Below are 9,595 nucleotides of genomic sequence, written 5' to 3' on the forward strand. Positions count from 1 at the left end.
TTTTTAGGTCATGTAATTTGAAGTGTTTTTTATCCATGAAAATGGGGACTTTTCCAAACACTAAGGGGTGCAGGAAGAAGGAATGGTAGCGCTAAAAGAAATTTCCCCGAATGAGGAAGGGAGTGGAGTGTGTAGATAAAGAGGAATAAAATAGAAACTGACCAAAAAGAAAAAGTGGAAATGAGAGGATATGATTAAGTAAGGGGTGTCATTAGCATTGCCGTTCCTTAATAGTCTTATAGGTCAAAGCAAATGTTTCAAGTCAACTTTGTATGTTACTATTTTTTAATTAATTATTATTATTATTGTTATTATTATTATTATTATTATTATTATTATTATTATTAATATTATTATTAAGAAGAGGTTTTAAGAGAAAACATGCAATTGAAATAAGACCACATTTTGATAAAGTCAAGTACATTGTTGCATAATTCTAATGTAGTAAGTAACTGTTAGTTTAGTACAGCAAAACTTTCAAACCTAAAATAAAAAATAAAATAAAAACTACTCGACAGTAACAGTGTATTGAGAATGGTTTAAATAATTAGCTTCATTATTAATTTTAAAAATGTATAATTCTCTTAAATTAATTCTGAAAAATTATTTTTAAAGTTTCATTTAAGGACGACAAAACTATTCATTTGTATAACCATTTGATTCATCCATAAGAAAATACGTCCAATCTATTTATTAAAAAAATATATTAAATTCATTAATTGAATTTTATAGATAATTAATGTTTTATCAATCATTTATCAAAATCCAACCAACCAACTGGAATAACAGTATTTAGTGTGAGTAGAGACATGTAATCCAATTTCAATCAAGGCAATAGAAAAACTCAAATTACTCGATTTTCATCAGGGAATGCCATTTGATTAATTTTGTTGTTGGGGAATGATTAAAGGTGAAAAAAAAAGCCAGTTTTTTCAAAAGTTCTCACGGGAAATTGCAAAAGCTAAGTGATTGTTTTCTCAAATTATGTTGTTAGCACGCACTAAATTGTTCTGCTGAGGTATCTAACTAAAACAGAGATGAGAATAAAAACTTTTGAGGATGAAAGAGACTTGTGTTTTTTTTTTTACAGAAGAAAGAGATATTTAACAGCTGGATGGTGCAAACATCCATTAGCACAAGGTGAGAAAGTGAGGTCAACTTAATGGAACAAAGAAAGTTGTGATATAATTTATGTTCCTGAATTTATCTTTCATAAACTGACCATCCATATACTAATAAAAATAGTAATAATATTTAATCATTTCCTTTTGGTTAGGTGGATTTTGGTGCCTCTCATTTCAAGTACATTTTAGAAACACGGATTTCACTTAATGGTATACAATTTTTAGATGAACCAGGAAATGTTGCAACTGCAGGAGAAATAGGAACATATTCCAGAGAATCTAGTGATACAAAAGGAAACAATGCAGAGTTGGGAACAAAAAGAATAAGGGAAGAGAGAAGAAATGAAAAGCAAAGGAGAATGAGCAGAGGTTAGAAATCGCAGAGATGAATTTTTGGCCTCTAGATATTTGAATAAAAATGTTGAAAATATGGTTAGAAGCAATGATGTACTACTCAAAGAATCTGTTTTCCATCTTAGTTCTCTAGCCTAGATATTCCAACCAAGAAGAAATAACAATTTCCAAGAAATGGAAAAGGCTATGTTCATACCATGGAATAAAATCTTTTGCATTACTTTGCATATTGGAGACACATCATTCAACGGCCTTAGTTTTAACTTATACCAATGCATATCTGACATTTGCCACTCGGAAACTTCAAAACACCTTGAATCTGCTTTTCTTAATCACAGGTTCCTCTACCTCCACTATATACCTCAGACATAGAATATTTTTCACTTCACATAAAAGACAAAAAATATGCCTCAATAAGTAGTAGTAAACTAGTAATGCATTTGATACACTAGAAATAAATTACATCTCCTTAAGATGTTCAATTTGTTGTATGTAATTGTATATATTAAGATATAAAGAAATAAAATAATTCATTAGAGTAATATTAGAGTTTATCTTAGTTGTTCCACTTCTACCGAGACACTATCAGACCATCATATATATCTAGTCTCATGTTCAAAGTTTATATCCTCGACGAGAGAGGATGTAGTGGAGATTCATATCGACTAATCTCACCTCATAAACTGATTTTGTAGAATTGAGTTAGGTTTAATGTTTATTCTTTAACCTTAACCGTATAATGAAAACTCATTTCATGACAGCCTTGAACCAAGAAAAAGGATGGGGAAATTGGAAATTGAAAAACAAAAAAACAGAAAAGGAGGCACTAATTACAAAGTGTACAACTTCTTAATCCTACTAGTTACTAGTAACAGTTCTAAACTATGCTTCTTTTGCTCTCTAAAGTCCTTAAGAATTAGTTCTGGAATAATATGATATACTTAAAAGTAAGTTAAAACGTTTTGAAAGACAAAGCAGTTTAATTTCTAATTAGGTGTTTTTATGGCAATTTGTTTATCAAGAGAAGACTTACTCTTAGTGGATCTATATAGAAGTAGGTGAAAGATTTGGCACGAGTGTTTTAAATTAGTGTTGTGGCAGAGGTTATGTTGCAATGTTTGATACTGTGGAAAATTGCAAACAAATAAAGAAATAGAAATACAATTGATGCGATCACAGCGAAAATGTGGATGTAAAGAGCAATTTAAAACAATGGTGACGACTAATTACTTTCTGTGATGACTATATATTTATGCGTATCTGTGATATGTGATCAAATCAGCCATCAACTTTCCAGGTCAGTTTAAAGTTGAGGCAAGTATGAAAGAATAACATGAGAAAAGATGTTGCATGTGTATAAATAAGTGTAAATGTTTGCATCCCAAGTTCACAAATAATCAGGGAGACCTAAGTTTAGTGCAACATTCTTAAGCCATGTCTAACGATGAAGTTGCATCTGGGGGGATGTATGTGAAATTCAGGCCTCATCTTCTCATGTTACTCATTCAGATGCTTCTTTCGTTTCTCTATTTTCTAGTAGAGGCTTCATTAAGCAAAGGGATGAACCCTCATGTCTTTGTTACCTATAGGCATGTTATTGGGGGCATAGCTGTGCTTCCTTTTGCTTATGTTCGTGAAAGGTACATCCCATATAAAAGTTTGTGAGAATAATGTTAGTTCATAGTTTATACTTTATTCCATTGTAGCAACTAGCAAGTTATGTTTAGGCACAATTGTAGAAGCAAACATGTTAGACCTATGACATTGTATGTTGATTAAAAGAGCAAACGTCTGATTTCACATTTTCATCTTCAAGTGTTCACTGTCATTCTTATCTAACTTTTTTTTTTCTTTGCAGAAAATTATGGCCAAAGTTAACTATAAGAATGTTCATTGAGTTATTTTTTCTTTCCCTCTTCGGGTACTGTTCTCAAGTGACGTTTTTTCTTTCACAGAAATACACGATATACCAGTTGAGGAAGAAAGTTACATTTATGTTTGTTTTCCTTAATTGTGAAAAACAGGACGAGTCTTACCCTGAACATGTTTTTCGCAAGCTTGAAATATACGACTCCTTCCTTTGATGCATCCATGACTAACACAATCTCATCCCTTACTTTTATACTGGCAGTTGCACTGAGGTGAGTAGAAGAAGTTAATATTTTGAAAGATTAGTAATATTGTTGTTGTGTTGTGACTATTTTGACTGTTGGTTTCATGATTGTTGTAAATAGATTAGAGGTTGTGGATGTTAAGAAGGGTCGTGGAGTGGCTAAAGTTTTTGGAACCGTGTTATCTTTGATTGGTGCATTGATAATGACTTTGTATAAAGGGCATACGATTGAAAGCTTAAGGGGTGCTCCGTTCCACGTGAGAGGCAATTTTGTTCATAATAACTGGATTAAAGGATCACTTTTGGCTGGTGCAAGTTGCATATCATGGTCTTTGTGGTTCATACTACAGGTATATTTATTTATGAATGCTCAGTTTATATATTCATAGCTCCAGAAAGATTTTGAAATGTTTTTGCTTGACTTTTAGGCAGTGATAGCGAAGAAATATCAAGCACAACTGTCACTAACAGTTTGGATAAATTGCGTGGGTGCAGCACAGTCCGCCATCTTTGCTGTGCTCGTGGAACACAAGCCTAGAGCATGGCTCATTACATCCACTGTGGAACTCTGTTGCGTTTTTTATGCTGTAAGTAAAAAACATTAAGAGGCTGAAAGTAAAAAACATTAAAACAATTCTAACATAATCACACGTGAGTTATGGCAGGGAGCTATATGTGGTGGTTTAGTTATATTCATCCAATTCTGGACTGCAGAACAAAAAGGGCCCGTCTTTGTCAGCATGTTTAATCCCCTTGGAACAATTCTTGTGGCTATCTTAGCATATTTTCTTTTTGGTGAACAACTCCACACAGGCAGGTAGAGAACATTTCAGATTTCACTGTTCAAACACAAAATATGTGTTTGTTTCAACAGTTTTTAATTGTGTTCGACTGTTTCAGTTTATTGGGAGTAGTGTTTGTGATAATTGGTCTATACTTGCTGTTATGGGGAAAAGAAGGTGATCGAGATTACAACTCACAGGAATCTTTAGCAACAGATGTTGAGCAGAGAGAATGTAGGACACAAATAAAGATTTCAGCCCAGCAAGAGGTACCGCAGAGGAACGTTTCACTGGACACCAATTAAAGGACGCATGATCCAAACATTGCCCAAAACTAATTGCACTAACAATAACATGTTTTTTTTCTCAACGATTACGAGTTGTTGGTTGACTACACAACACCAAAAGCATAATTAGACGGCACGATCGGTTACTCATTATTAAATGTAACTTTGGGAAGAAATATGGCCTACAGACGAAGTGGTAAATTAAATTTCTATTATTCAACTACAAAATGCTTCCAACCTATAGACAGTTTTGAGCTTTCATATTGAGTATTTCACTTTGGTGTTCATTTCTTAAATACAACATAATATATTAATATCATATACTTTTAATTGTAATATACCACGTGTATGCTTTATAAAAGGTATAGACTGAAAAAATATCAACATGAGCCTCCCAAGAATTTCATCTGTCCAGTATAATTATCTCTGATTAGCTTTTCTTTCTTTTAGTTTTTGATTTAATTTATCTAAGTATTTCATTCAATCAAAATTCATTTAAAGGATAACTATCCAAAATTTGTACCAAAATTTAAAAACGAAAACAAAAATAACGTTTTAAAAATTATAAAACAAATTTCTTTCAACACTGAACCAAATATTACTCTAGTTACTTCAATTCGAATTAAATAAATAAAATGACATAAATACAGCATATTTAACACCTTAAATTAGGATGCACAATATCCTGTATAATAATCAGTCAACAATAATCTGGCTATTTTGGATACTCAACCATTTACAAAGCACAGCCTAATCTGACAGACTATAGACTGGATGGACAGCTACAAGTTACAAGCTGCTCAAAACAAAATATATTGCGCATTAACGAGCAGCCCAAGGACTTCAGGATAACATTTGCTTACTACGTTGCTTCTTCAAGAGATGCTCGAATGGTTTCGGGGCTCAACATTTTGTTTATGCTACCAAAAATACATGCCATAAAGTCAAAACAAGAAGAAAAAAGTAAGGTACAGGGTTCAAATAGTAAATATAAGATAAAGAACGCGCTAAAACCAAAGGAACTTACAATAATAGAAAATCCCCACTAGAGACTTGCTTCTCAGAAATCCATTCCGGTGCTAGTTCTTGCAACAAGCTTAGCTGCTCTTCAACTTCACCTACGAATACAAACTACACATGATTAGTACACAGAAAAACTATAAAATAGTAAATTACTTTCACATAAAACAGTGCCTTACTTCTATCAACAATATCGCTGTGGCTTGAGATTATCTTGCTTACAAGCTCCACTTTCGTCATACTATTACGCTGTCGAAGTAAGAGGCGAATCATATCAAACAGCTTAGGGAGGCTTGCTATTATTTTTTTCCTTTTCTTTGCTTGAGTGATAGCCGGGTGTCTTTCCTCCATCGCTATTCTTTCCTTTTCCCTAATCTGCAAGAGTCACAGTTAACGATGATCCCACCCATGCAAAGGTTTCATGAAGTAGACAAACAAATAGTTTCCAACATAAATCATTTATACCCACTCACTGGTGAAAAAGATACCGAAGTTTAATTATTCTTCATGGGACAATAAGTAAAACGGAGAAGAAAAGACTAAATACAAACAAGTATAGGAATATTTTCAATCCCTAAATAAATAAATAAATAACGAATATGTAGCGCATACCGATTGGATAAGTTTTCCAGGGAGGATTTCAAAAACGTCATCATCTATTGGTAAGGCACAGTCATTGTCTTCATTCATAGACTCCTTGTTCTTCACTGGAGTGTCAAATTTCAATGACCTTGAGCGAGGTGGACGCCTAGCTAACTTGTTCAAAGAACTGATAGAGTGGTCATCTGGGCTCATATAATGTCTTTTGGGTGAACACAATGCAGGTGTGGCACTCATCAACCTAATTGGAGTAGAAACAAGTTTAGCGGGAGTTGACATGGCATCAATGCTTTTGAGAGAAGAATCTTTGTGTACTGTGCATTCATTGATTTCTCTAGCTGGAGTCGAGACGGCATCAATGCTGGTGAGAGACCCATCTTTGTTTTCTGTGTACTCAAATGTTTTTCTCGTGGGAGTTGAGACGGCACTAATGCTCGTGAGAGACCCATCTCTGTTTCCTGTGTACTCAATGGATTTGCTTGGAGTAGAACGGAGAGCGCTGGATGAATCCAGAGATTCACAACTTGTTGAACACTTTACACTACTAGCAGCTTCTGAAGCCAAATCGGATGGGGAAGGTTGTAATGAAACTGATGGAGAACTATGTTGTACTTCATCTGTTCCATTTAGTTTAAATTTCAAAGAAAATCGAGCTCTAAAGGATGGAGCAATGTGAGAAGGTGCTGTCAGATGTTCATTAGGCAACTCAGCTGATGAAGTAACTAACGATTTTTCATCTATGTCAGCAGGCTCGGTATTATTGACAATGTCATTGTAGCGCATGCAGGTTGACATTTTCGTTGGGAGACGAGTTTCAAACATGTCCAAAATATTATCTTTCTTTGGGCGATTGAATGGCTCAGGCAATGTTCCTTCAGGAATTTCATCACCCTACACATAGAAGCATCCTTCAGAGCAAATAATATCCATTTGATCTGATTGAGGTCGTAATTGCTCATTACAAAACAATATGCGGGATTCACTAAAAAGTAATTATTATGATTGCTCTCGTGATAAAAAATAACTGGATTCTTTAAAACTCATCATATAAACTGTGAATTCTGAACAGAGGACAAGACTTAAGTCCATACAACATCTCAGGGGCATGGCCCCAGAAACAAAGAAATTTCAAACCAACACTATCATAGTATGCACACCTGAAATAATGTTGCAAAATAACCACAATCATGAATAAAATCAGACAACCACTGAGAAATGTTTGGCAAAAACAAAATTCAAGGCAAAATTTAATCCAATTTAATCCTATGCAGAAAAAAATGATTCGCTATAAATCTCATTAAGCAGCTAAATGTTTTTTATGTGACTCACCTCGGGATGAGATTCAAAAAAATCCCTTAGTCGGGACTGAAACAACTTCTTCAACGATACTCTCCTACGTTGAGGGTGACCTTTTACATCAGACTCTACCCCTTCAGGGTTTAAAGAAATATGAATATCCGGCTTCATACAACAAGTCCGTTCGTCATGCACAAGAAACTTCTTAAGAACAATAGCCTCAGGCAAGATATATTGCAATTGGGCTAGATGCCCATGAGTAAACCTCCTAACCAAATTAAAACATACAATTTCATAATTTTATACAAGGCTTAAAAAAAATATCAAAAACAATGAAAATGAAAAAATATATAAAAACAATCTAATTGATCGGCACCTGTCAGTTAAAGATTCAATTCTAGAACTGATCTCTGTAAAGGATGGAGTCTTCCCTTTGAGGCGGAACATTGAAATCAAAGTATCCAAACGATCGAAGAACTGATCCAAAATACCATATCTACACACCAACCATAAAACGCAACTAAAATCAGCAAAACATTTAAAATAGTATCCTGGATTTTAAAAAATAAAAAATGTGAATTACTTTTCGGGAAGCTTGGAGGATTCATCATAAGTAATCTTGGATTTGCTGGGAGAAGAAGGCCACAGTGAGATCTGTCTCCTCACACTCTTGCTCTGCTGCGACGATGTCTCTTCACCGCGTCGGTTCGTTTCCTGTAAACCTTTGCCGACTTTTCTTATGTCAGCGATGGAGAGCGCGACGCCGCGGTTACGGATCCGCTGCGGCAGTTTCTCCGGCGTCTGGGAGCTGAAGCGAACGGGGCTTGGAGATTGGACCTTAGAGCTTTGGAGATTGGATTTCTTCGATCTGCCTCTGCAAGAAGGAGATGCAACTTCTGAGCATTTGTCCATGGTGCTGAAGAATCAGTGATGTGTGATGGGGGAAATGATAATTAGGGTGGATTCTTATATATACTTCTTTTTTTCGCGGGAAAACTGATGTTGCGCGCCTCATAGAGCGTGCAGGCCGTTGCTTCCCGCCAAAAATGAGACCTTGCCCTATTAATCCCCGAGGCCCGGGCCAAAAAAAAATGCCTCCTGTTTTGGGCTTCAATTTACCTTGTTATACCTTAAAACAAAATTAATAATAATATGGCTTAAATATATATTTGTTTTCTATTTTTTTTAATTTTATTCAATTTGGTTTTTTTTTTCATTTTATATTGAATTAGATTCTCATTTTCGTTAAATTGTGGTCAATTTGGTCTTTTTTAGTAACTAAATAGTTAACATTTTTTAACAGTACATGCCAAGTGTCAGCTCCTGATTTTTTTAATTTTTTTTTTAATTTTTTTTAAAATTTTGTTAATTTCAAAAAAATGGTCCACGTGTCAAGTCACAGTTGTGCCACGTGTCAATGCTAGTGTCACGTGTCAGTTTGTGGTAGTATTATTTTTTTTGTTCAATTTAGTTCCAATTTTTGTTCAAATAAATCAATTTTTTCCCTTTCAAATTGACACTAAATTTATTATCTTTTATACAAATTATATTAATATCTTTTCTAAAATTGACCTTTGAATTTATTATTTTTTAAATTCAATTATAAATTATTAAATTTAATTATAAATTGAATAAATTCTTATATTTAATTGCAAAATAGAATATAATTATTTAAAATATTATAAGAATATAATTATTAATTTTTTTTCTAATATTTATATTCTAAAATATTTTTAAAATTGATATATAAAAATATTTTAAATAATCAAAATATTTTAGAAAAATAAACTAATATTTGTAAAATTAACATTTACATATAAAATATTTTAGATTTTAATATCTAAAATGCAATAAAAATATTAAATATTTTAAATTTAAATGTGAATTTTACAAATGTTAATATATATTTATAAAATTTTAATAATTATATTTTAATAATATTTAAATAATTATATTCTATTTAACAATTGAATCTAAGAATTATATCCAATTAATAATTAAATATTATAATTTATAATT

At 33.0% G+C, this 9,595-nt stretch overlaps 2 protein-coding genes across 3 annotated transcripts; one reads left to right on the plus strand and one right to left on the minus strand.

Moving 5' to 3' along the window:
- The first annotated feature begins 2,855 nt into the window (after positions 1 to 2,855).
- Positions 2,856 to 4,995, plus strand: LOC114192579 (WAT1-related protein At1g43650-like). 2 transcript variants are annotated; one of them, XM_028082341.1, is made up of 7 exons: positions 2,856 to 3,118; positions 3,337 to 3,399; positions 3,503 to 3,619; positions 3,713 to 3,941; positions 4,020 to 4,178; positions 4,306 to 4,408; positions 4,492 to 4,608. In XM_028082341.1, the coding sequence occupies exons 1-6, from the start codon at positions 2,913 to 2,915 to the stop codon at positions 4,369 to 4,371; spliced, it is 840 nt and encodes a 279-aa protein (XP_027938142.1). In that variant the 5' UTR covers positions 2,856 to 2,912; the 3' UTR covers positions 4,372 to 4,408; positions 4,492 to 4,608. The 2 variants fall into 2 exon arrangements, with proteins under 2 accessions (XP_027938142.1, XP_027938141.1); XM_028082340.1 differs by having other exon boundaries at positions 2,858 to 3,118; positions 4,257 to 4,408; positions 4,492 to 4,995.
- A 263-nt stretch (positions 4,996 to 5,258) lies between these two features.
- Positions 5,259 to 8,534, minus strand: LOC114190329 (CDT1-like protein a, chloroplastic). The gene is made up of 7 exons (XM_028079166.1): positions 8,160 to 8,534; positions 7,953 to 8,072; positions 7,610 to 7,844; positions 6,293 to 7,171; positions 5,860 to 6,055; positions 5,688 to 5,778; positions 5,259 to 5,580 (listed from the first exon to the last, which is right to left on the minus strand). Exons 1-7 carry the CDS (start codon positions 8,486 to 8,488, stop codon positions 5,523 to 5,525), a joined length of 1,908 nt encoding a protein of 635 aa, XP_027934967.1. The 5' UTR covers positions 8,489 to 8,534; the 3' UTR covers positions 5,259 to 5,522.
- Between the last annotated feature and the right edge of the window lie 1,061 nt (positions 8,535 to 9,595).

Source organism: Vigna unguiculata, chromosome 7 (genome assembly GCF_004118075.2).
Source record: "Vigna unguiculata cultivar IT97K-499-35 chromosome 7, ASM411807v1, whole genome shotgun sequence".
Lineage (NCBI taxonomy): Eukaryota > Viridiplantae > Streptophyta > Magnoliopsida > Fabales > Fabaceae > Vigna > Vigna unguiculata.

Bases quoted from the DNA above. Each gene is read 5' to 3' on its own strand.
- LOC114192579 (XM_028082340.1), top strand. From the start codon at position 2,913: ATGTCTAACGATGAAGTTGCATCTGGGGGGATGTATGTGAAATTCAGG. The intron at 3,119-3,336 runs GTACATCCCATA...TTTTCTTTGCAG, and splicing joins TTTGCTTATGTTCGTGAAAG to AAAATTATGGCCAAAGTTAA. The intron at 4,409-4,491 runs GTAGAGAACATT...CGACTGTTTCAG, and splicing joins GAACAACTCCACACAGGCAG to TTTATTGGGAGTAGTGTTTG.
- LOC114190329 (XM_028079166.1), bottom strand. From the start codon at position 8,488: ATGGACAAATGCTCAGAAGTTGCATCTCCTTCTTGCAGAGGCAGATCG. The intron at 7,172-7,609 runs GTGAGTCACATA...TTCTATGTGTAG, and splicing joins TTTTTGAATCTCATCCCGAG to GGTGATGAAATTCCTGAAGG. The intron at 6,056-6,292 runs GTATGCGCTACA...TGACTCTTGCAG, and splicing joins CTGGAAAACTTATCCAATCG to ATTAGGGAAAAGGAAAGAAT.